The sequence below is a fragment of the Myotis daubentonii genome, chromosome 7 (assembly GCF_963259705.1).
Source record: "Myotis daubentonii chromosome 7, mMyoDau2.1, whole genome shotgun sequence".
NCBI classification, from domain to species: Eukaryota; Metazoa; Chordata; class Mammalia; order Chiroptera; family Vespertilionidae; genus Myotis; species Myotis daubentonii.
In genome coordinates, this window is record NC_081846.1 from 8,988,304 (window position 1) to 9,015,037 (window position 26,734).

General features: G+C 48.0%; 1 protein-coding gene across 5 annotated transcripts in view; it reads left to right on the forward strand.

Annotated features, from left to right (window-relative positions):
* The window catches only part of SPATS2L (spermatogenesis associated serine rich 2 like), a 145,258-nt gene that overhangs the window by 107,615 nt on the left and 10,909 nt on the right, over nt 1-26,734 (forward strand). For 4 of the 5 annotated variants that reach the window (XM_059702685.1, XM_059702684.1, XM_059702687.1 and 1 more), the window contains 3 exons: nt 6,452-6,658; nt 8,039-8,174; nt 22,455-22,513. In XM_059702685.1, the coding sequence (XP_059558668.1) occupies nt 6,452-6,658; nt 8,039-8,174; nt 22,455-22,513 (402 nt within the window). The remainder of the gene's footprint in view (nt 1-6,451; nt 6,659-8,038; nt 8,175-22,454; nt 22,514-26,734) is intronic. The other variant, XM_059702686.1, reaches the window with a different exon arrangement.

Here is a 26,734-nt window from a genome sequence, read left to right on the forward strand (position 1 = left end):
ATGATGTGTTATAGAATTATACACCTGAAACCGATGTAATTTTATTAACTACTGTCACCCCCAATAAATTCAATAAACAAATATAAAAAGGAAAGAAGGAAGGGAGGGAGGGAGGGAGGGAGGGAGGGAGGGAGGGAGGGAGGGAGGGAGGGAGGAAAGAAGGAAGGAAGGAAGGAAGGAAGGAAGGAAGGAAGGAAGGAAGGAAGGAAGGAAGGAAGGAAGGAAGGAAGGGACAAGTAGGGGGAAAGTCATCATAACAAAGCCGTATAATGATAGTCTGTACTTGAGTGGTTTCGAAGTGTAAGCCTAAAAGAAATCTCCATTCTGCTAGCGGGGAGCATTTCTCAAGCTTTCCATTAGTGAAACTGGCTCAATCCCGCCTGCCCGGAGTGCCCAGCTGGGCAGCAGGCTGTGAACATGCCCAGCAGGTGGTTTATCTTTTTATAACACCTTGACATTCAAGATCTCTCTTTTTAAAAGTTTTCAACAGAATTGTTTTCTGGGAGGTGGCGTCAGCTTTAAGAGATATACAGGTGGCTGGGGGGGTGTTAGTGTGACTTCCTACGTGAAAAATACCAACCAGGGCATCATCATTCAGGCTGTAAACACAGTGCTGTCGAGTGGGAGAGCGCTGCCCGTCAGCAGTAGCTCAGGCGTTTGGGAGTTTGGTTTAAACTTAGTGCAGAATGACTACTTTAAGCCTTGGAGTACTTTTTTCTGGGCTGCAGAATTTTTAATAACAGCGCAACTGAGATCTTTTACGTAATGCAATCACGATTCTTCCTGCATCCAAGTACAAAGTCGGACAAAGGGCAGATCAAGGTTTATTTTTACCAAAAGCAGTGCCAAGGATCATTTTTATTTCTAAGGCCCCATTTAAAGCACATGATGGCGTTAGGGTCCAATTTTCCCAAATGTTCTTCCTGGTCTGTTTTCCTTAAGGCTTAGATTCTTCACTTGTTTGTGGGGTGGTTTGATTTATATACTGAGTTAATCATTATCAAACGAAGTGCTTTGCTGAAAGTATGTGTATGGGAGGCTATGAGAGCATTTTAACACAATTGGTTAAAATAATTATTTTGGAAGAACTCTATATTCAATACATTTCTTAAGGTTAGATTCGAATTTTATGTATACTTCTTTCAGTCTACTTAGAAGTACATAAAGCTTTCACTAAAAAGTAAAAACTAAAGAGAAAATATGTGTTTACAGAAACTTTGAAATCTGAACACATACATGGCTGTAAATATATTATGAAAGTCTTTGAATCCAAGTTCATATATTTCTCCCAAGAGGAATATTTGTTTTCTTTGGTGATGTTAACAAAAAACAACAGCCACCATTTACGTTTTGCTGTGTAAAATAAATCAAGTTAAGAACAAATTAAATTACACAAGTTTTAGTAACTAGAAAATTGAAAGTCCTCAGTATTGAAGAGTTGATTCTGAGAACAATTGCATGCATGTACAGCTGAGTGTAAATGGGTACCAATTGACTGGAAAATAATTCAGCAATGCATATCAATAACTTTTTAAAGAAAATAAAAGCATGGATTTATATCTTCTTCATCACAAACTGCACTGACTTTTTGGATGTAGAAATCTACAATAGTGAAGAAAAAAGGAAAGGTGGGCCCGGGTTAATAGAAGAGGACAAGGAGATGGAAGAGGATTGACAAATGAAGCTACAACACAGAATTATGAGGGAGCTTGGGCAGGGAGGAGTATGACTGTCCAGCAGAAAATGGAGAAGCTCTGGATTGAGGGTCAGCAGATAGGATGGAGGGCCAGCTTGAGCAGAGGTATAAAACGGCAATTGAAGGTATTTTAAGAAACAACCCACTATCTCCATACAATCTCTTCTACTCCAGCTTGTTCTATAAAATGCCTAATATTTACCTTCAAGGCAAAAAAAAAAAAAATCAGGGGAAGAGAATGGAACATGACCTAGTATTTTAATGACCTATTCAAACAAAATCAAACTATCTTGAGAAAAGTAACAAAATCCAACATTTCCCAATGTGTCATCCACAATGTTCAATACCCAGTTTTAAAAATTACTATTTATGGGCCCTGGCTGGTGTGGCTCAGCTGGTTAGAGTGTCATCCTGTACACCAAAAGGTGGGGGTTTGATCCCCAGTCAGGGTGCATGCAGGAGCAACCAATTGATGATCCTCTCACATAATTGTTTCTCTCTCTTCCTTCCTCTTGCTAAAAATCAGTAATTTTTTTTAAAATTACTATATGTGGGAAGAAGCAAGAAAATTGGATTTATAATAAAGAGAAAAGTTAATCACAGAAGCAGATCTATAGATAACCCAGCTATTTTAGTCAGACAAGTTTTATAAATATGCCAAAAAAATTATAGGAAAAAAAAGGAGATGGATATAAAGGGTGAATAGAAGGAGACTTTCAGGAGAGAAACAAATGTTGAAATGGAAATCCTAGAACTAAAATGTACAATATCGGGCCCTGGCTGATTTGGCTCAGTGGATAGAGTGTCGGCCTGCGGACTGAAGGGTCCCAGGTTTGCTTCCGGTCCAGGGTACATGTTCAGGTTGTGGGCTTGATACCCAGTGGGGGGCATGCAGGAGGTAGCCAGTCAATGATTCTCTCTCGTTATTGATGTTTCTATCTCTTTCTCCCTCTCCCTTCTGCTCTGAAATCAATAAAGATGAGGGTTTAAAAAAAAAAAAAAAAAAAAGTACAATATCTGAAAAAAAATCTTTTAAGTCATCAGATGTACTTGACAGCAATTTAGACAATGAAGAAGAAAGGAGCAGTGCACTTTAGGACAGGTCAAAAGAAGCTATCCAAACTGAAGAACAGAGAGAAAAGATTTTTAGAAGAGAGAAACCAGAAGAATGGAATACTTCTCAACTCATTTAATGAGGCCAACATAACCTTATCAAAACCTGGCAAAGTCATTACAAGAAAAATTACAGAATGATATTGGTCATGAATAAAGAAGCAAAATTCTCAACAAAATATTAGCAAATTGAAGTACGATTTTATATTTATATTTATTATATTTATTATATTTATAGTACATCATGAACAAGTGTTCTCAAGGATGTAACATTGACTTAACATTTAAAAACCAATCAATGTGTCTTACTATATTATCAAAATAAAGGAGAACAAAAGGATTATCTTGAAGCAAAATAAAATCACTTGACAAAATAAAAACTCCCAGCAAATTACAAATATAAGAGAACTTACTGATAAACGTGAAAAATCTACAGCTAATATCATGCTTAATAATAAAATATTGAATGCAATTTCCCTAAGATCAAAATCAATGCAAGGATGATGATTCTACATTGTACTAGCATTCTTAGCCAGTCCAACAGGGCAAGATTGGGAAGAAAAGTCAAACTTCATTTGCAGATGTCATTATTGCCTATCTAGAAAATTTTAAGACAAATACAAAAAATAGAAATACTAGTATCTACATTTAAAAAATAAAAAGAAACAGGTGAATTAAATTGGATAACATATTTTGTCTAACTTAATGTACCCAAAATATTATCATTTTGACATGTGATCAGTTTTTTTAAGTTATCAAAGTTATTTTTCTGTACTGAGTCTTCAAGTTTTAGTGCGTATTTTACACTTAATAGCACATCTCAGTTCAGACCAGCCACATTTTATGTGTTCAACAGTCACCTGTGCTGGTGGCTACCTTATTAGACAGTATTATGAGTCAGCTCTGAATCAGCTACAGTCTATTGAAATTTGCAAGTGGATTCCAGAAAGTCAGAGAATTGGTGCTACTTCTGGCCTGTAATGTTAGAGGAAAACCTCTAGATCCAGGAGAGAACTCCCATTTATCCCAATCGTTAGAAATATCAGGATTTGTGGTCAAGATGCACCTAATTCTATTATAGCTGAATAAGCCTCTACCAGTTTTCATCTGAAAGAACTTCATTACTACATTTGGAAACAGACCTGTATAGCCAATGTGCAAGCAGTACTCTATTCCAGTAGTCCTGAGTACCTGAGAACTTCAGACCGTCCCAGAGTTCAGTGATCCCACCAATACTGAGACAGTTTTCCAGGACCCTCCTCCAAAAAAAAAAATACTGCTACTCAAATTTCTCAATAAATGTATGTTGGGTAGATGGTGAAATGAGCCATTGTCCACATATCAGTTCTCTGATACACAAACATCGTATTTTCAGCTCTAGGTTAATGAGCCTGTGCTCGTTTGCAAGCTTGTCTTCAGCTTAAAATCTTTTGCATTCAACGGAATAATTTTTTTCCCTTCGGTTGTGATTTCCATCAGGCTATCATATAAACCCCCTTATTTTTAAGAACAAGACTAGTTTACTATACTGTTCACACTGGGATATGTATTAGGTTCTCAATTTATAATATTTCTTTGAGGCTGAATCTTCTCTATGATTTAGAGAGGGAAGGAGTTGGAACCAGCCTGTACTTAATCACCGTGTTAACAAAACAGTTACAGGCTCATCAAAAAATTAGCTTTTTTATAAAAAAATTAGTTTTTCATCTTTCAGAGCAGACCTCCTCCAGGTGGGTGGTGCCGCCCATCTTCACCCCAACAGAATCACCTGCGGGTAGAATCCCGGGCCCCTGCCGAATCGGAACCCCTGGGGTTCTCGTGAGCACGCAAGTTTGACAAGCACTGCCTGCAGTGAGCTTCCACTTCCGTGTAACTGCGGCCCCCTCAGAACCCTTCCGGGTGAGAAAACTACCGCAGGCGACTGCCTGATTGATAGTCAGTGTCTTGCCCAGGGCCACCCTGCAAGTGATTCCCAGGGCAAAACACCCACCCAGGTCCTTCTAAAGTATGAGTTTCTTTCCATTTCTGGTACATCCTCTAATCTTCTGGGGATGCTAGTAACTGTTTCATTGCTGGAGGAAATGCTGTCTTCAGTACTTAATGACTATGTTTACTAGCTTTGTTGCTCGTTTCCTTGTGAACTGTAATTTCCCTTTAGGTACATTTTAAAGAGTACTCACTAGTCAGCCCATCCAGCATATGTTGTGCTTTCTTGATATGGAAGTTATGAATGATGGATTCAGCTTCACACGTCTCATAAGTCTAAAGTCAAGGGCTAATGTCTAAAGTCAAGCAGACTAGGACCCAGATCAGATTGTTTTGCACTTTCCGATGCTGCCTCTACGTTTGTGACAGTGTCAGGAAACCTGGTTTTTATTTTTTTGGTGGGTTTCTTTTTTCTTTTTTCTTTTTCCTATGAAATCATTTAATTCAGTCAGTTTTACAGATAGCTATTGAGCCAGACACCAGTACTGGGGCTTCAAAAATATGTCATATTTTAGTATTTGCCTTCAAGGACGTCACAGCCTCTTCAAGGCAAAGGCAAGGGCAGACATGTAAGTATTGTGTTCAAACATCGCACGCTGAGTTTTTACAAGGCCCTGTGGGAGTCGAGAAGGGAGGCGGGGTGACTATCTGAAAGGGGGCTGGGCTTCGTTGAGATGATGATGTTTTCTGTGTGAGTGTGAACCCTAGTCGGCCAGAAAAGTGAGGTCCTTCCTACAGGGTCATCGAGCCCTAGGGAAGATCAGAACATGGGTCTTGGGGATCCCAACCTGCACTCTCCCCACGACACCCAGCTCTCCCCAAGAACCTGGCCTTCAAAAGCACACTGGCTCCCCCTTTTTCCACCCCCAGAGCTCTCTCTGATGGTAAGATGTTAAGGGTGATCCATTTCCTTTTCAGGCCGCTAAGGTGCCGTTTAATTCACTCCAGCAATAACTAAATGGGAGCCTACCTTTAAAAGATGCCGAAAGCAACGTGCTGCTAATTTACGGCAGCACCTATCAGAGCTCCAGAGAGCATCGGACGCCCTGGCTTTTAAATATAGTTGAGATATTACGATGATGTTTCCTGATTTAATCCCCCCGTAAATTAGATGAAATGATTGTAATACCTGTTGTCACTTCATTCTTGCCCTCTCTCCAATCACTCTCCCGCCTTCATTAATTCAGAATAAAATACCACGAGACATTGATGTAGCTCTTAGAGATAGGAGGACTGCATTTTATAGCCTCGATATGAAATCATAACTCAGAGACATCTAAGCCTTTACTGAATGAGAAAAACAAACAACCACCTGATCTTCTCATGTATCCGTGGGAGCCTCCTAATAACTTTTCTGGGTGAGGAAACTAAGGCTCAGAGATGGTAAGTGGCTGCCCAGGTCACCCTGCGAGTAATTACCAGAGCCAAAACGCCCCCCGGGGCTTCTGACTCCAAGTACAGCGTTCTTTCTATTTCTAGTATATTCTCTAATCTTCTGGGGACTCTGCTAAAACAGCCTTTTGACTGTTTGCAATGAAAGGCATTATTGTCAGCATGGAAACAAACCAAAAATAAATCGTAGCCTCCCCCCCATCACCTTATCATCCATGTTTCCAGTTGATCCCGCCACAGTCATTATTTGGTGTTTTCTTACAGAAGGCAACAGACCACTGCAACAGAAACTGTCCTTAGATGGGAACCCCAAACCTATACCCGGAACACCCGAGAGGTCAGATGGCCTGCAGTGGTCAGCTGAGCAGCCTTGTAACCCAAGCAAGCCTCATGCAAAAACTTCTCCTGTTAATTCCAATGCCCCCGCAGCTCATCTTGAAATAAAGCCAGATGAGCTGGCAAAGAAAAGAGGTAAAGTGGTTTCTTTTGCACCAATGATTCAACGTCTTTGACACACAGAGAAAAGCGCCAGGGTGACAGGACGGTCCCAGAGTCGCTGCTTCGTGGAAGGGAGATGCACCTGAAATTGCGTTTCTTTCCGTGACCCACACACACTGCGAGGCAGATGTGATTCCGCCCCTGTCAGTCAAAGGGCGTAAATGGAATTACATCCCCATTCTCTGCCTCCCTGAGACCATTCCTCTCTTTGTGGTTTTTATGGATAAATTTGCAGATACTTTCTACCCTGCTGTCTCATGAAGCAGATGTTAGTGCCAGATCCTTTACACTTAACTGGTATTCAAAATGAAAGGGGCTAAATCACTTCCTTCTGACTCCCAGAAGATTAAATAATATTCTTCTCATCCAGCCTCAGTTAGATCTGATTTCCTTGGCTTTGGTTTGATGTGCTTTCTCACTTTTCTTGAGGGAGATTGCTTTCTTCCAAGAAACATGCCCTTGTTGGGATACGTACAATTTGCCGGTTTGTTTTGCACTATCTGTCAGCCCTGGTGACGGTTTCAGGAAATCGGGCAAGATTGGCACCCACGGAGCCGCTTAAGTGCTGCTGTAATTACAGGCCTGGCCCGCACTGACGGGGCCCGGGCCAGCGTGCCTGGCACCGCCGCTCTGGCCTCTCTCACTGTTTGTACCTCTCCCAACCTCGAAGTCATTTCCTCCTGAAAAGCCCGCAGGCATAGCCACGCAGAGCGCAGAGCGGTGTTCACAGTGAGAATCAGAACCTGACAGCGGCACAGACAGTCTCTAGAACAGCGGTTCTCAACCTGTGGGTCGCAACCCCTTTGGGGGTCAAACGACCCTTTCACAGGGGTCGCCTAAGACCATCGGAAAACACATATATAATTACATATTGTTTTTGTGATGAATCACTATGCTTTCATTATGTTCAATTTGTAACAATGAAATTGGGGGTCACCACAACATGAGGAACTGTATTAAAGGGTCGCGGCATTAGGAAGGTTGAGAACCACTGCTCTAGACACATCCCACTCCAAGAAACTGCCATGTGTAACGGAACATACATGATCAGGACATTTCTGAAGAGCGGAGGAGACATGTGTGCCCAGAATGGCCCAGTCAGAGGACCCACTAGTGGAGTCTCAGCAGTCTCCCTACAAACCACCCGCTCTCGGTTTTTAAATCCCCAGGCTACAAACAACCTCTTCGCAGAACTTTTTTATTTTTTTTCATTGAGAAACAAAAAAAAATATCTTTTCGTTGGTGGGGGGTGGTGTCGGTGGTACGTTAGTTCGATTTTGTTATTGTTCAGCTCACAAAGATAAAGCGCTCAAATTAAAAAACAAACATTTGTTTTCTTGACATTCATTTTAGGCCCAAATATTGAGAAGTCGGTGAAGGACTTGCAACGCTGCACCGTGTCTCTAACCAGGTACCGCGTGATGATCAAGGAGGAGGTGGACAGCTCGGTGAAGAAGATCAAGGCCGCCTTTGCTGAGCTGCACAACTGGTGAGTCAGCGGCCGGGACTCTGCACCCAGGGCTGTTTCTGTAGGTAGAGCCCCGGAAGGAGAACGCTGTTTATCTAATATACAAACAGCGCAGGGCCGCTCTTTGGCAGGGTTTTTTTTAAGCCCTGCAGGCAGAGGCATGTGTCTTGGGAATGAAAAGAGGAGGACGTGTTTGAATAAAAAGAAACCTGATGCACCTAATTCACTGGCGTTTGAGGTTGGCCCAGAAGTGCGTGGATGAGGTAGAGCACAACAAAGAACAAAACCTCAACCGGTGGCATTTTTGACAAATCTCTGGAAAGCCAGTAGCACGCATGCTGCTAAGAAAAGTCTTTTCCAGCCTCGCCCTTGTAAAAGGACAACTCTCTGAACAAAACTCAGAAGCATCCTATGCAAGCAGAGTGAGAGGCCCGCCCTGGGGGCTCTGAGACTGGACTTAAATGGGGCGCCGTGTGGGGTTGGCCCTGCCTTGCTCTGCAGCGGGTTTGATGGGAGACACTGCTTTGAGTCCTGCACCGTAGCTCACGTCCACAGTTGGAAGGAAGTATCTGTTGGGAAAGGTTGGGTTTTTATCAGGAAGAAAATGTTCTCAGTGGATCAGCCGGAACCCTTTCAGTTTTGAGTGACCCAAGTCACACTAGTTAAAGACAAATAGAATTTATTGGCCAATGTACATGAAAACACCAGGAGATTCCTTTAGGCCAGTGGTCGGCCAACGACGGCTCGCAAGCCACATGCGGCTCTTTGGCCCCTTGAGTGTGGCTCTTCCACAAAATACCGACTTCGGCGCGTGGGCCACGAAGTTTCAATCGCACTCTACATGCACGCCCGCACGTGGTATTTTGTGGAAGAGCCACACTCAAGGGGCCAAAGAGCCGCATGTGGCTCGAGAGCCGCAGTTTGCCGACCACTGCTTTAGGCAAATTTGGTTCTAAGCCCAAATCATGTTGTTTCTGACTGTACCCCTCCCTCCCTCTTCTCCTCCCTCTGCCTCTCCTTTCTTCTCTCTCTGTCTCCCACAATCTCTTGGTTCTGCTTATTCTTGGCTTCCTTCTCAGGCATGATCTCTCCATGGAGCAGCTTCTGGTCACATCTTCTGCATATTTTTTCTATTCCAAGTACTTTTTTTGGCCTCTGGTGTGCTTTTTACCTAGTGGTTGAGTTGTGTAAAACTAAGGATTACACTTAACACTAACCTAATAAATCCTTGAATTTTAAACCATCAGCTACATATAATACAAGATCCCAAGGGAATCTATAAAAATAAAAGGGTAATATGCTAATTAGACCAGACGTCATTACGGACATCCTTCCAGACAGAGCCGGGGCCAGAGGGAAGCCCAGGTCCTGGGTGCCTGCCGGCGTCAGGGGAAGGAAGGCCTACTCTTGCACAGATTTCATGCATCGGGCCTCTAGTACTAGTATAAGAACCCTTCAAAGACACCCACGCCCTTGGGTTGTCCTTCAATGAGGAACCCTTCCCCCTCCCCCAGTCTCGGCATCTGGACCCTCAAGGACCACTGCTCTGTTTGATCAGATTATAACCTACTTGTTAAAGGCAAACTCCAAGAATATGCTTGAAACCATTAGAGAAGATAGGGGCTCTCAAGTGAAAGATGTTACGCTTATTATTGTTGGCTCTTACATTTTCCAGTCTATCCTTAAGTTACCCCGATATTTAAAGCGCACTCAACTTCCAGGCCTGTTCTCTCCAGCCCAAGTCAGCAAACTTTATCTGTGAAGGGCCAGCTAGTAAGCGTGGTAAGCTTTATGGGCTGTAACATCTCGGTGTTGTGGCATGAAGCAGCTGGAGGGGATGCAGAAAGGCTGTGGGCCGAGTGGCCCGGGGGCGGAGTGGGGGGACGCGGGAAGGGGGGGCGGGCGGGCGCTAGGACTCGGACGTGGCCCTCCGCTGTCTGGGGGCATTAGCCGGCTGCTCAGAGAAACCCTGTCTTCTCCTTTTGTGCGGCATTTTAGAGTAAACGCTCCCTCTGAGGCTCCTGTTCTACCTTCCGTCTGAGTGACTCACACACTAATTGACAAAGTGTAGCAATGACCTCGAATTACCTCTCTCTCCTCCAGCTGCTCGGCGTACTTTTATTTTTATTGTTTTACTTTATTTCCTTAGTAAAATGAACATCACATGGGTCACGGGACATCTTGAGATTTATAACATCTTGAGATTCTTGGAGTGTTTCACGCCTCACGAGCTAAAAGCTTGGGGCCAGGAAAGTCAGCGCCAGGGGAAGTTGTATATCTTTTCTCTGCTTGTAACTCACATTGTGTTTTAAACTGGGGCGGGGGGGGGGGGGGCGGCGGTGGAGAGGCTCCCTTCTGAGTGAGCTCCGCCAAGCAGTGCTGCCGTTTAAAAGTCACCTACGGGACAAAACAGCACTTTTCCTCCAAACTGGAGAGGAAGGCATGTAGACCAACCATTTTCTGTATGCTGGTGCTACAGGGTGAGTAAGCGCCCACTTATTTTCTGATCTAACCTTTAAAAAAAACGATCCCAAAACATAACGTAAATGTTAAAGTCAAACCAACGTGGTTTTTAATCAACCACTTTCACGCATTTCTGCCAAATGGAGAGACGTTGGCGCTGGCCCAGGCCGGCCCACAGCCCAGCCGCCGCGGTGATGTGCCTGAAGGAAGCCTGCCTTTCCTTTCCTGAGGGATGGATTTTGGGGATTGTGGTGCTTTTGAAAAATAGCGGGTCACAGGACGGAAGAAGGCAGTTTAAATGTTTTTTAAAAATTAAGCTTTTCTGTTGGTGATGAAATCATGAATAGGCATGAGCGAGAAATTTGAATGCAGCCCCGTTCATTTAACACAACCGAAACCTTGGGATTTCTGTGGGGCAGGTCCTCTGGAGGGTTCTGGAAAGTTTCCGAGACAGACGGCAGCTCACCCGCTGCACGAGGGACGTGGAGCTCTCAGCGGCGCTGTTTAGTTTAGAAACAAATTCTAGACATTCACTTTGTTACCAGAGTGCCAGCTTCAGGGGTGCATCCTGCCTGCCTAAATCCCCCTGGATCCTGCTGGAAGCCACGGGAATGGTGATGTTGTGAGGCTGGGAGAAGCCACCTGTCGGCACATGCTCAGGACCAGGTGACCACACAGCTGAGTCAAGTGGATTCAATGCTTACCTTTCCCAGTCTGCTTGTGAACAATACCTCATTCAGTACCGTCAGGGGAGAAATCCACTGAGTTGCTGGATTCTGATATCAGAGTTGGCCTTGAACCCGGACACAGTTGCATAGGGACCTTGCACGGGTCACTGCTACTCCCCCAGGAGGAACTGGGGACGTGAGAGGGGAACAGGGACGCCTAGAGCTCTCACAACTCCCCTTGACAGGAAGTGAATGTTGCAGCAGGAGCCTCTGTGTGAGAAGTCCCATCAGGCACTAACATGAAACAGCTGGTTTCTTGTCTGTACGCTGGGCCCCTACCACAACTGGAAAATATTCATTCTTCGGAATTATAGCTGCCAGATGCAATCGCTCTGTGTGCGAATGAGTCCGGCTTCTCGTGGCAAATCTGTGTGTGTGTGTGTCTGTGTGTGTGTGTGTCTGTGTGTGTGTGTCTGTGTGTGCGCATGTCCACGTGGAAGGCGAAGGCTTAAAATGAGCAATAAAACACGGAATTCACAAAGCACCGAGGAAGGAGAGCGATGCTGATCACTGCCGCGTGCTGGGGGAGGCAGCATTCCAAGGCAGAGCTGTAGACGTCTGATTGACAGCAGGGGTGGAGTGTGTGCTGCGTGGGGAAGGGTGGAGAGTGGGAGCTGGAGGGGCCACAGCTTAGGCTGCCTCGGGCTCAGATAGGAAGGGGCCGTGGCAACAGGCCTTCTGTGCACAGGGGCAGAACTCCCTCTGTACGCACGTTGACTTTTTCCTGAAGCAGCGCCAGGTCTGCTCAACGAGACGTGGAAGTGGATCCGGAGTCTCCACTCCCCTGGCCCCGGGCCCTGCCCACTCCCCCTTCTCCCCATCTTGGAGTTTCCTCCTTCAGTGAGGTTGGGCGCGGGAGGGGGGGCGGGGGGACCTCCCGCTGCCCCTGCAGGCCAGGGCTCCTCGCCCCACACCAAGCACTCCAGAGCAGGAACTCCCAGGGGGCCGTTCCCCTTCTCTTTTCTTTTTCACCCTTAACTCTCATTTTTGAGTCACTGATAACGTCATCCTTTCGGTGCCCAGGTGTCGTCCCTCAAAGTGACATATTTGCATGTTAACAAATGTTAACCAAATCTGCCGAGGTCACCACCAAGCAAACGAATAACTCTGAGCATGAGAACTTCGGGCTGCAGGAAAGGCCATATTCAGCTCCGTCCATCTTCTTCGGCCTCCCTCGCGCCTCATCTGCCGGGGAGCCCCGGCCGCAGCCCAGCACACGCACACAGCCCGCCCTGGTGGTCGGCGGACCGGTGTCACCGCTGTGACACCCAACTGTTCATCCTCTCTCTGGGCTGGGAGCTTGGGAAGGCCCCCCACCCCAAGGGGGCAAGCTCTGCAGCCCCCTGACCCGCATTCCCCGGCCTGCTCCTGGTCCCCAAGTACTGTCAAACCCTTGGTGGACACAGCCTGGGAACGACTTTCCTCGTTGGTTGTTTCCCGCCCCCCCATCCCCCCCCACCACCACGTCCCGCAAACTCCTAGCTGCTGCTTGGAGAATGCCTGGCTTTCCACTCAGTGCTGGAAGCCCAGCCCGGGTTTCCTGTGCCCAGAGGGCTTTTCTTTTCTCTCTTGGTGACTAACTTAACAGTGACTGGAAGATGGTGCCTATAAATGAATATTGACTCCTCTCCACACCAGAGCCTGTGTGTGCTGTAGTTAAGAACTCCTGGAGCTCGGTGGTCATCCTTGGCTCCGGGACGCTGGGTCACTGGTCTGAAGTGGACCCAGAAGTCGGGGTGTGTGTGAGAGAGCTCCAGGTGACTCTTTTGTGCATCTGTGGCTGAAACTCGGGCTGAGAGGCCGGCAAAGGGACCAGTATGTCTGGGGCCAAGCAGTGTTCTCCGCGGGATGGATTCTTCCCAGGAGGCAGCGTGTCTGGGAGTACTTTGGGTTGTCACCATTGGCATCTAGGAGGTAGAGGTGACGTATGCTATAGATATTCTAGAATGCCCAGGACAGCCCCCCCCGCCCCTCCCCCTCCCCCCCCCCCCCCCCCCCGCCCCAGTATTACAAAGGATTATCCCTCCCTTGACATCCTCGATGCCGAGGAAGCCTGCACCCGGGAAAGTGAGAGGACTGTGTCTTCTGGCACCTTCTCCTCGGCCCGCCCTGCTGCAGGCTCTGCCGTAGCTGGAGGCCTGGAGGCGGAGGTTACTCCCTTTGCACACCCCGAGTCTCTGCCCGCCCCTCCCCCAGCTGCCCTCCCAGTGCGCGGCTGGAGACAGGGGAGGGGAAAGGTCCTCTCCAGTCATTCACAAGCCCAAACAACCTAACCACGGCGCCTCCGATCAGTGAGGGAGGAATTTTATTTTCCATATTGCCTGAAATGTAAACCTTCTAGCTACGCATTTTAAAGGTCAAATTACATTTTTGTCGTCTTAAGACCAGAAAACCAATTGTATTGAAGTGGAGAAAATTGAGGGCTTTGCTTTTGGGTCTAGTTTTCATTATAGAATTCAGCTCAGTCCTTAGGAAAAAATGGAGATGTTAAGAACGGACGCTGGTAGCTAATGAGGGGCAGGCACTTTCATGAGCCGTTCTGTCTCGACCGGAGTCTTTTCCTCATTTTGCAATAAGACCACACAGCGCAGTGGGGCCGGGGATTAGGGGAGGATCTGAGGCCTGTGACAATGAATTCCGCAGCGAATGCTTCTCTCCAGGGGTGGATCTTTCCCTTCGGCCTCCGCCAGGCAGCGGCATTGCTCAGCGCACCTGGGCACACGTGGCATCTGTCCAGCCACTCTCACGCCGGCCACAGTGGCACCCTCAGGTGTACCAGCCCTGGTGCTCCCCAGCGTGAATGAAAACAGGCCTTTCTGTGTATCTTATGCTTCAGTGGTGGTTGAACACATACTTGCTCTCGTTTAATTAGCCTCCCTTCATTAGGAGAGTCATTGAATTGTGGCGCTGTATGTACTTCGATAGATAAATGGAGAGGAAATGAGTATTGGCTGAGACAGATCTGTGTCACAGAGAAGATGCTGTGACAACAGGCAAATGTGGCGAGTGTTGACAGAAGCACGGATAATGAGTAGAGACTCCATTTTAAAACCGTGTGGCTAAGCCCTGCTGGTGTGGCTCAGTGGTTGAGGATTGACCTATGAGCCAGGAGGTCACTGTTCAATTCCCAGTCAGGGCTCAGTCCCCAGCAGGGGTGTGCAGGAGGCAGCCAATCAACGATTCTCTCTCATCATTGATGTTTCTATCTCACTCTCTCCCTCCCTTTCTCTCTCTGAAATCAATTTAAAAAACTTTTTTTTAAAGATATAAAACGATGTGACTGAAATATAAGTATTCCTAGTGTCCCCACCAGTATCAGAGTGGTGTGTGTCCAGCAGGAAAGTAATGCTTTTCTCTGCCCTATTCAACAAGGGGTGTTGGTCGTGGATTACAGCAGAAGGGCTGAGGTTAGGGAGCTTTTAGCCACGTGGATTGTTATGGAATAATTTGACATCGCAGTGTGTGACATGATTGCTACATTTTGCCAGCACCTTAAACCAAGCCTGTGATGGAGACAAAATCAAGAGTTGACATTATATTTTTATGGTATTTTTTGAAGACATCGAATGAAAAGTCTCTATGTCCTTTTGCTCTGAACATGAATACAATCTTCCCATTGATCAAAACCTGTATAGACCAGACTTTCCTTCTCATATAATGACCTTCCTAAGTGCACACCTGCCCGTGACCTGTGCCAAGTACTGTGCAACGGAAACTATCCAGGCCCATGCCTCCTCCCCACACCCAGGATTCGCGATTTGCCCGCATCTTAGAAGAACGCACCGTATGGACCTGAACATACACCTGCAAAGGATGTCAAGAGGCAGTAGCAGAAGAGGCTAATAAACATCTTTATGCCTCAGGAGGGCCATATGCCTGGTTTTTTGTTGCTGTCCTCGCCGACAAATTGCCCCAAATAGCTCCATTGCCTCACTCTGCACCCGTCCCATAAACAGAAGCGGGCTCCAGGCCACGCCGAAGCTGTGGGAAGGGTAAATCACGCCACGGAGGAGCTCAAGGTGCCTGTGACTTTGCGACGAGGAGAGCCCCTGAGGTGCCGTGCATTTCAAATCTTGCCTCGTGTGTGAATGTGTCGCTCTAAATAGGTGGCGCTCGCTTCTGGGAGGTGAAAGCTTCTCTTTTCCTATTTCCTTTCCTCCGCGAGGTTTTTCTCTGGGTTGGATGTTTCCCCAGGGCACTGCCAGGGCTCAGTGAATCACTCAGCAGGAGGGAAGAGCAGGTTGATAAATACAAAAAACTCCGGAACCAGCCTTTTCAGTCTCGGCCTCGTCCCCAGGAAACCAGCCTGAATAGCACCTCATAGTAAGAGCCTTGCTGAGCCTCGCGTGTGATTACCGCCAGGCGTTATGCCGGCTGCACACTTAGCCTGGGAAGTCGCTTCCCGTTCAGCACAGCCTTCCTTGCAGAATAATAGCCCCCCACCCCCACCCCCCAGAGCTGGAGAGCAAGCGGTTGGCTCTAATTTCAGCTTGAAATCTGAAAAGATTTCTGAGCCTTTTCAGCACATGAAGGCTACTGATCAAACCAGCTTGGTAACATGCTCCTTGAATGAGAATTGTTAGTTTCATTATAGAATGGAAATATGAAAGGGAATTAAGCAAATTGTTCTATCTTCACAATCCCAGAGTATGTATTATTTGTGTCTTTTTTATTTTATAGTATAATCCATTGTCACTGGAAAATAAGACAAATTTGTTCTTATATGTTAGTATAAATACAAAATACATTATAATTTCACAATTTCTGAATGGACCTTGGAGCTTATTTCTGTTTATTAGATGGGTACAGAGTGAGACCAAGGCATCGTTTTGAGCAATTTGTAGCCAGGACAGCAGCAACTCATATAAAAGAATATATAAAACACCCAGAGTTACTCTAATAAAATTCCTTGTAAGTATGTTATGTAATTTTTCCTGTGACTGTAAATCTTTGGTTCTCAGTAGGCCAGTGGACTCTAACAAAAGTCACATGTTTGCCCTGACCGGTTTGGCTCAGTGGATGGAGTGTCGGCCTGCAGACTGAAGGGCCCCAGGTTCGATTCCGGTCAAGGGCATGTACCTTGGTTGCGGGCACATCCCCAGTGGGGAGTGTGCAGGAGGCAGCTAATCGGTGTTTCTCTCTCATCGATGTTTCTAACTCTCTATCCCTCTCTCTTCCTCTCTGTAAAAATCAATAAAATATATATTTTTAAAGAAAGTCACATGTTCAAGGCTTATCAACCACTTACCTGGAGGCATGAGGTGTAGAGTTACAACAGCATTTAAATCCCATCTCCACATTTTCTAGCTCTGAAGATGGTTGAGTTTCTTAACTTCTACTCAGCTACAAAACAGGCGTGCCGCTGTCACTTTCTAGGGCTTCTGTGAAGATTCAGGTACAAGATACGCATTTCTTAGATTATTCCAGAAAATCTCTAGCCTGCTCCTGAGAGAAGTCCCATCTACGTTGGTTTCTTCGCTTCCAGATAAGCATTTAGTGAATTTCTTTCCCTCTAACCCAGGACACTGGGAAGGTCATCTCCTTCTCCTCTCTCTGTTTATTCAGCGTGCTGTGGGTCCCAGCCTGGAGATACGGATGTGTCATCACCACTCTTTGCTGTTTACTGCTCGGTGAAGAGAGAAGTAAGGCAAAGGGACCCGGGTTCCGAGTGGCCACTGCTGCCACCAGCCCAGCCCTCCTTCCCCTGGCCTGTCTCCCATGCCTTCTCTCTGCCTCCTCTTCCCCTTCCTTCACTCGTCCATCCAGTAGGTAGATGATGTGTGACCATCTGGTGCCTCTCAGATATTGGCATCACAGGGAGCCTCAGAGCCCCATTCATTCCCAGTGTCCCTGGTCTGTGGGTGCGGGGCCCAGGGCTATGCATTCAGCAAGCACAGTGGGGACCATCACTTGGAGAACATTGCTAAGGGATGAGAGAGATCTCTTTCCCAAAAAAACATACCAGGTCCCATGGGAACAGACAAGCAGGCTGTGGAGCGTGCGTGGGGGAGGGGACCAGCACCCCCAGCTGTTACCTCGGGCCCTGAGTGACCATGTCCTCGTGCCGAGAGACCCCTGCAGAGAGAAGTCTGATTTCTCTCCCATAGAAGTCGTTTTAGGGTTTTTTTGTTTTTCTGAAGGGGGTGGTGGTAACTCGTACCATTTTTGTAGCTATAGAAACAGACCAGTTAGGTGGCTTTCCTGGAATAGTGATCACCACGGAAAGAAACTAAGAAGCAATTAGCAAAGCTGAGAAATCCTAGTAAGCAAAATCACACGTAAAATTCTACATGGAGGTGTGTAAGACTACAGATTTTCCTGTTGAACATGTGGAATTCATAGAAGTCGCAGGATTTTGCAACTCTTAGAAATGTTAAGGAGAAAGAGGAATCCTGTGTTTGTTTTTCCATCAGCTGTGTCTGATTTGAGGGACTCCCGTGTTTCCTACGTGTTGGGAGTTGGTCCTGGTGCGCCATCTGCGTGTGTCTCATCCCAGAAACGCACCTCAGACAGCGTGATGAAATGTTCATTAGCTGTGCTGCGATCATCGTAGGATTCCAACAAAAAGCATGCAGACGGGGAGGTGCTAACATTAACAGATGATATTACCTCCGATAAAAAATTAATAGAAATAAAGCAGCCCGGCCTGGTTGGCAGCTGAGTGCACTGGAGAGCGCCGTGCGCAGGCGCCTGTCGTAGGTGTTGGGCTGCCCTCCTCCTGCCTGGGAATAGAGAGCCTCGTGTTGCTGCGTCTGTGCCCAGGGAATGGGTAAGCTGCACCCCGCCTGGCTTGGCCCTGGGCCCTAGAGCGTGTGGTAATACCTGGACATGGCACCCTGGCACTGTGCACCCCAATGTGTACGGGGAGCTTGTCTGCCCCCCGCCTCGAGGGGAAGTCCTGTCACTCCAGGGAGGGGACCTGGGCGCCTGAACCTGTGGGCAGTACAGGCAGGCTCTTCCCTTGTGCTCCCTCCTGAGCTCCAGCCCCTCCCCCCACCAACACACACACACACACACACACACACACACACACACACACACGGCGGCCCTGGGCGCTGCAAGGTGCCAGGAGCCCAGCAGGCGTTCCTCGGGCGCTCACGGTGCTCACCGCTGGTGCAGTGGTGAGGAGGGAGCCCCCGTGGGGGGATGTGTGCCGTGTGAGAGAAACAGGAGTTCTTTACACGGGAATCCTTGCAGTAGAGAGTGCCGCTCACTTGTGTGCTGTGTGCAGAACGCGGGGCCGGACGGCGGAGGCAGCATCAGCGTCCCCCAGCCCCCTCGCCCAGCAGCGAGCACAGCCTCTTCCCTCGATGGCGGACAGGAGGTCTTCCTCGGCCTGCGGGGCTCTGGGCTCCTCGCCGTCTCCTTCCAGAAGCTCTGCTTGCTTCACTCCGCTTGGCAGCTGAGGGTTAAGGCAGCTCCAGCCCGAAGCACTTCCTCCACAAGGGGGTTCTGAAGCAGAACTGTGGCGATGAGATGGGCCAGGCCATTTCTCCACTGCAGGCCCGAGGCAGACCCCCCGAGGCCCACGCCCCGAGGTGGGAGGGGCCCCTCTGAACCCCAGCATCTACCTCCGGCTGCTGCGGCACATGGATGCCTTCACATGCCCTTTGAAAGTCTGCGTGTGTGCCTCAGTATCCCCAGCTGGTTCTGCTCAGCAGCTCAGCAGCGTGTGGCTGCTCCTGTCCCAGCACCTTCGTCTGGGAAGAGCTGAGACCTGACCCGGCCCATCCCGCTGCCAGCCGAAGCAGCCAGTCCCTCGGGCCTCCACGGAGCAGGAACGGGTCGCTCCATCCTGCTGAAGTGCCTTTCTGATTCTTTTTATTGTTGTTATGAGTCCTCTACAGAAAGGAATCGAGACAGTGGGGACATTCTTATAAAATGACACTTTATCTCCGTGATTAACTATATAATAAACCGTAAAGGCTCCGCCATGATAATCTCCTTCTCCTCACACCTTATTGCTTTGATAATAAACGCTTTTTTATGGCAACAGAATAAAACTTTACTGTCCGAGGAGGTGTGTTTTGGAAGGGAAAGGGCGCATCTGAAGCCCGTGAGGTCAGCGTGGGTTTATGTGAGCTCAGTGCAGGTGGCACGTGGTCACGTGGCTGAAATCGGTGACCTCGGGACTGTACCCGACCACGGAGAGGCCGTGCAGTGGCCGGCGGACAGCCGTGGCAGAGTTCTGTGTGCCAGTCCGGTTCCGGCAACCACTGCGGAAAGCAGAAATGTTTAAAACTTAGAGTCGCAGGTGATTAGTGGAGGGAGAGCACAGATTTCAATAATTTATCGCCATCTCAATTTGAGAACAGAATCATTAACTACCTGTTTTGATTCGAAGCCAAACCCTGTGTGGATTGGTGAATATCGGTGCACTTTTACTCATAAGTTTGCGTCTCAAATGATTAGATTCCGTCAGAGACAAACATGATATAAATTGTTGCATAAGCGTGATTTATGTGCAAGCACCAGAATATACCAATTAAGGAGAAGTTTCATTATTGATGCCATGGGAAAATGAATATGCTTTCTTCCCTTACATTCATCACGATCAAGCAATTTTTGTGGAGCAACTCGCAATAGTCTAAGATCACACAGCTTTTAAACACTCGGCGTTTCCCTGAAGACGCGATGATTAAACAGAGGCCCGAAGGGATGCTCGGGCTTAATGAGAGGAAGAAGGCAGGGCAGGGAGGGGCATTGCCTTCCAGCCGAGGCAAGGGCATGTGCCACGCCCTGTGGCGAGTAGCGAGCAGAGCTCCTGCCCTCCGGGAAGCTTCCATGAGGCCGCCCAGCAAGGCCTTGGCGCTCTGTTCCACGTGCCTGGGACGCAGCAAGCTGCCGGGATGTGCTAGCCAAGACCAGCCTCATTTTGAGGTAACTGAGGGAGGACATGGCCACACAGGTGTACCCAGAAAGCAAGCAGGTGACCTTTGTGCCTCCCTGTGGGCATGTGGGTGGCGACACTGTCTGTGACTTTTCTGTGACTCATCGGCTCTCAGCTGGCATTCCTCTCAAAGGCTCTCCCTCCCTCCAGCCTCCATAGCTGGTAACTCCGCCCCAGGGTTTCGCCCAGCATCTGGCCTGGTCCCGCCCTCGGAGCTGTCTGTCGCCAGGCGGCACTGCAGTGTCTGTCTGTCCACTGCCTCTAAGGTTCAATAGGACGTGCGAACGGCACTGATGAAATTCCTCGTGCAGCCGATGCGACACCACCAGGCCCTGTGGGCACCTGGGAGGCTCAGATAGACTTTCCTCTCGGCCCTTCCTGTGGTCTGGCGCTCAGCTTGGTGCAGCAGCAGCCGCCAGAGGATGGGCTGGCCTCCACGGCCCGGCCCCTGCACCCACCTCCCACGGCTCCGGCGCCCCTCATGCGGTGCCTGAGGGAGGCTCAGTGGGAGCTGTCGGGCCGGGTGTGCCTTCAGATCCTGGGTTCGGACGAGGGACCTGACTCAGCAGATTCCCGGCTGCCTGTATCCTCGGGAGTTTTGCACGCAGTCGCACAGAGCAGCACCTGAATTACTAAGACGCTGAGGACAGTGTTTTGTTGAAATACCAGAGGCACAGAAGCCTGGTCTGGTGCCAACTCCATGGGCTTTCTCACATCCTCACGTGGGCACGAAGCAGATTAACAGTGTGCTGTGTAGCCTCCATTCCTCAGTGGCGGGCGGGCCCAGGAGGCCGAACTCACCACTGTGCGCGCCCAGCTTTGTGTCCTGTGCATCAGACCTGGGGGGGGGGGGGAGGGTGTACTGTGCCCCAGATGTCCATTGTCCGTCTCCTAAACCCTCCGGGTACATAATGATATTAACAGATTTAATCAGATTTCCTGATGCCAAAGGAAAATGAATATGCAACAACTGGCCATAGTTTTGGAGCTGGCAAAAAATTTGCAGCGGCCTTTCCTACACTCTTCTCCTCACCCAACACACACAAGCTGTAGGGCCTGTGGCCTGGGGGGGAGGGGTGTCAGAGAGGGGGGGGGCTTGGTGAGGCTGTCTGGATACCCCCAGGCTTCTACCCATGGATGCATTTCCTATGTGGCATACTCTGCGAGCTCTCAAAACCTGGAGACCAGTTAGAAGCCTTCTGTTTGGTTGAGGGTCGGGGAGCCCTAATTTCTTCTTGCCATCACCGTTTTCTTCCCTCTTCTGGTTCTCACTATTTCCCAGTAATTTCAGCAGATCCTCTCACCTCTCCCCAAAGAATGTAGGCTCCTCAAGGATGGTAGTAATTTTTTTTCATTCACAGCGGTATTCCCAGCCTCACCACCCTTGCCTAGTACATGGCAGACACTCGGCAAATATTTGTTCCACGGATGAAGGTTTTGCCAGTCTCCCCCTGTTTCTAGTGCTGTCGGTGGCATATTCCTGTGCAGCCATCCCAAACCCAGGCCACCCGCTGCACACCACTGAGGAAGAGGAGGGAGGCAAGTTACCTGCAAGTCTCCCGTGACCTGCCACCCAGTAGTCTGCTGGCCTCTTCCCGAGCCCAAAGGCCCAAAGCGGTTGTCCGGGACTCCTGTTCCATGCCCAGTGGAGCAATGTTCATTGGGAGATGCTTGAAACGCTTTCCCGGGGGAATGAGGAGGCATAGACTCATGTGATAGAGCGTGTGGGTGGATTGACCCAGCCCGCATTTCTCAAAGTAAATGGCTTTCCCCCCCCATCTCACCCTCCCCCCGGCCCACAGCCAGAGTCTGGGAGAGTGAAGCACAGACACCCTAGAGAACATAACCCGCCTCCATCACCCGTGCACCAGTTTTTAAAATATGTATTATATTGTTGTGGAACTTGGGAACTCGTAGGGCAAAAATACTCCCAAATTCAAATTCAAAGCGGTGCCATCCTGGACGTCCGAAAGGCTTGTTTCTAGACTTGCTGACAGTGATTTAATCGGCAGCTGTCACCGTGTCATCCTGGGCACCTCCCTCCATGTCGCCTCATTTCGGAAAAGCAGAGCGTGCGGCTGGCGTTGCCACAGGGAAATAGTTATGGTGATTTCGCATTTTGTTTAATGAAAATAACCTTTCTTTTACTTCCAGTGCTTATTACAAGTTCGTCTTTGATGACGCATTCTTAGCTTTTGTTTCTGTTTTGTTTCCCCTCAGCATCATTGACAAAGAAGTTTCCTTGATGGCAGAAATGGACCAAGTCAAAGAAGAAGCCAGTAAGTACACCCCTGGTGGCTGGGCCAGGGGCCTCCCTGTGGAAGCTGTCTGTAGGTCAGACTGACCGTGATATGGATTCCGAGTTGGGTCCTAAAATCCACACGGTTTTCTGGCTCTTGAACTCCGTCACCTTGGGCAGTACGTCACTTAGCCCCTGGGGGACCTCCGTGACCCCGTGTGTGAAGAGTGGGCCCTCGCAAGTACCAGGTGTCCCAGGAGCTATTTCAAGTCCAGAGGGACTTTGGTGCGTATCCTGGGCTGCTTCCAGTAGTTTGGATTTAAAATGACATTAATTTTCGTATTAAACTTTAAAACATAACTTTTAAGCCTTCACGGCTTACAAATCTTGCTCTACGACTCGCACAGTCCTCTTCACTTGGTCCTTTTTTGGGTTCAACTAACTGAAGCCCAACCAAATTTAATTTCCTAAAAAAAATAAGTCCCATTTGAAACTTACATTCCTCTTCACATTTTAAAGAACATTTATGAGTTTAATATGTCCGGTCTTTATTTTTTTAGCACGTCAGGCGTCTGACCGGGCAAACTCACAAACCTAATGGGCAAAGCACCCCAAGCTTGTCAGCAGCTCTGCTGAGATTAGCAGCTCAGACTCAGAGACGCACTCAGTGAAGTTGTCCTGACCCGCTCCAGTTCCGTTCACAGACTTAGTCGCATTGGCTGACACCTGCCAGCTTGACGCCTCAAAAGAGGATGAATTGCATGTTTTAAATTGAAATCACAAGTGAGATTGCCCAATGTACCAGGCACTGAACAATGAGCGCACTCAGACCATCTTGATCATTGCGAAACTTTCCCTAGTTTTAACACAAAGTACTCCTTCCCTGGGTTTGACTTATTTTGTTCTCTTCAGACTCGTCTCTAAACCTTCCCACTGCTGCGAGGTTCCGCGACAGCCGGTAGGGCTAGACTTGCCGTCTCAAAGGGGCCGAGGCTCATGGGTTGGAAATTCCAGCCGAGACAAGATTGCACAGTCAGGTCCAACACAAGCCCACGCGGACGCGCGGGAGCCCTCTCTCAGCATTGACCTCAGCCTGCTCTGGTCACGGGAACCCTGAGACCATGTTTTTAAGCCGGGGGTTACTTTTACAATTCCTATCTCGCTGAGCGTCTTAAATTCTCCATCTTTACCGAAATTTCATCTCGTGAGTTAGACAGATGGCAGTCTGCAGCCCCAGCCGGGTTTCAGCTAAATGCCTTCACCCTGACGGCACTGCATCTCTGTTACCGGAATGAAGGCTCGGGCCAGATTCTGCATTCTTTTCCCATTCTTCTCGCCTGGCCCGTGTCCATACGTCAGTTGTCCCTTCATGGGAAATAGCTATTGTTATTTTTCTTACCCAGCTTTTCTAAATAATTACAAGCAAATTTCCAGGATCTAAAATAGAGCAGGTTTGATTAAATAAAACTGAATGTGGCCCAGGGTCAAGCTGTGGGAGTGTGAGGTCATCACACCGTCCCTTCGATAGAGACATTGTTTTATGCTTCTGCAGTTGGTTGGTTTCCGAGGTAAAAGTGGATTTCCACCCGAGGGGATGTTCCCTGTGTCTCGGGTAAAGCTGATCTTCCCTTTTCCGTTCCATGCCCTATTGGTAACAGCACGAAGAGCCGACACAGGCACAAATGCTCCCCTGGCACCCAAACGGAAAGCTGCCGGCACATCAGTCTGAGAGGTTAACACACCCGCGATTTCGTGCACTCGTTCTTCTTCTCGGGACAATGCTCGGTGCCAGGACCTAAGGAACTCGGAGCCTCTCGGGAGAGCACCCCGTTTCCACACCTCACTCAGTCGGGAAACATGACCATGTGCTGTCCTGTGTCCGAGCATGTTAGTGCCTGGGACAGCCACAGGGAGGCCTGTGGGAGCTCTCTGGCCGCTGCCCAGAGCTGGGGAAGCAGAACCGAGTTCAAGTCCAAGTTCCATCCATTTACTGGCTGTGTGACCTTGAACCATTTTGTGAATGTCTCAAACTCTGTGGTTGCACATCAAAAAGGGGGAATAAGACTAGTATCGAGGCGCAGCCTGCATGGCTCAGTGGTTGAGTGTCAACCTGTGAACCAGGAGGTCACAGTCAGGGCACATGCCCAGGTTTTTGGCTCGGTCTCCAGTGTGGGGCGTGCAGGAAGCTGCCGGTCAATGATTCTCTCTCATCATTGATGTTTCTGCCTCTCTCTCCCTCTCCCTTCCTCTCTGAAATCAATATATTAAAAAGAATAGTATCTATCTCAAATAGCTATTGTAAAGGTGAAATGAGAAAATCCGTGCCAGGCACTTAGCTCTGTTAACAAAGGGCAGCCCAACCCCCTCCTGGACAGTCACACGGTGCAGGTCAGGGGCCATGCGGCATCTCAGGTGACAGGCCTGTGTCAGCCGTGTCGTCTCCACACACAGAAGCTGGGAGACTCTCTCCCCACAAGGTAACGAACCATCTGTACAGCCACCACCTTGAGCTTGCTTGTCTACTGCCTCTCGAGTACTTTCCATTTCCTGCACACGGTAGAAACCATATTTCCTCAATTATAACATAAGCTCCTAATATCCCTCATGGCACCTAACACAATACTGAGAAGGCTGTAGGTACTTCCTAATATTTGTTAAACAAACCATTGTAATTAATTCAGTGTCTATAGGCTGCAGCACCCAATATCAGTGAAAGTTAAGGTCATTACATACAGAGAAAGTATATTCTAGATCAGTGGTTCTCAACCTGTGGGTCGCAACCCCTTTGGGGGTCGAATGACCCTTTCACAGGGCTCGCCTCAGACCATCGGAAAACACATATATAATTACATATTGTTTTTGTGATTAATCACTATGAAAATCACATCCTGCATATCAGATATTTACATGACGATTCATAACAGTAGCAAAATTACAGTTACGAAGTAGCAACGAAAATAATTTTATGGTTGGGGGTCACCACAACATGAGGAACTGTATTAAAGGGTCGCGGCATTAGGAAGGTTGAGAACCACTGTTCTAGATGAATACATCTCGCTCTATTAATAATATTCATAGTGAGCTTTTCTGGAATGTACGGTACTAACCACTTCTCATAGTTACTGCATGTAGCTTCACAGTGGCCTCGCGAGGCGTGGGGCTATCACACTGTGCGGATGCGGGGACCAGGCTGCCGTAGTGCGGTGGCCCCAGACTTTGTCCGGGTACCAGGGAGCGGAAGGCCCACATGGGCAGGCTCCTGGAGAGCCAAGTTGGCCAGAAATGTGGGAAGAAAACATTACATTAATAGGAACACAGACACATTGTGAAATAAAATGCAGGATTCACAGGAATTTTTTCAGGAATAAAAAGGATTTCAAAGAACCTTTGTGCCTGAAGAGCTACTTCTGCCCCAGCTCCCTGCGTCCCAGGGTTTCAAGGACTCTCCCCCGAGATGGAGTTTTACTTACGAAGCCCTCAACCTTGTCCAAGGCCCAGGCAATAGGAGCAGGCTCCCAGTGTGTTTCAGGAACTTGAAGGAATGTCTAATTCCTGTTGAGAAAACGGCTTTCAGCACACCAGATGCTGTTCACAAAAGTGCCTAAATAATCTGAACCGAGTCCTGCGTGCAGCAGAAGCCTAATGCTGTGTGAACTGTCCCCTCCACAGAGGTATCAAAGGAGGGTGCTTTCAAAACACACTTGTTATTCTATTTTAAATTTTAGGATCAATGAATTTTAGGATCCGATCTGGTTTTGGTTTTTGCTTTTTACTTCTGTGATTGATGCTTTTGAGGTGAAATAAATGCCTCTCCCCAAAGCATGTAGCTTTAGATCTCAAGTTTTAAGGCTTTCTCATCATGAAAGGCTTTGAAATGTTAATGAGACTATATGTAAAACTCATCCAACACTTGCTGATGCAACATTTGCATTCCCTTGCACATCTACGAGAGTGTAAACTAAGACTTTATTGGTGACCTTGCACCTGCATTCCTATTTTAGGGCCCATTTATATCTATTTCTATAAAATCTTTTGTTTGATGTGAATGCCTAAGTTCTACCTAATCAAAAAGAACAATTGCCCCTAATTGTCACCAGTCCCATAAATGATTCGTTAAGAAATGTCAGATCTGCTTAACTGTGTCCTCACTCAGGGTCCACTGACCCCTGTGCTAGCTGTTGTCAAGTCTGGGCCTTAAGAATTTTTTAAGACTTTGCACAAAGAAAGTAGTTGCTTTCATCTTCTGACTCAAAAATAATTT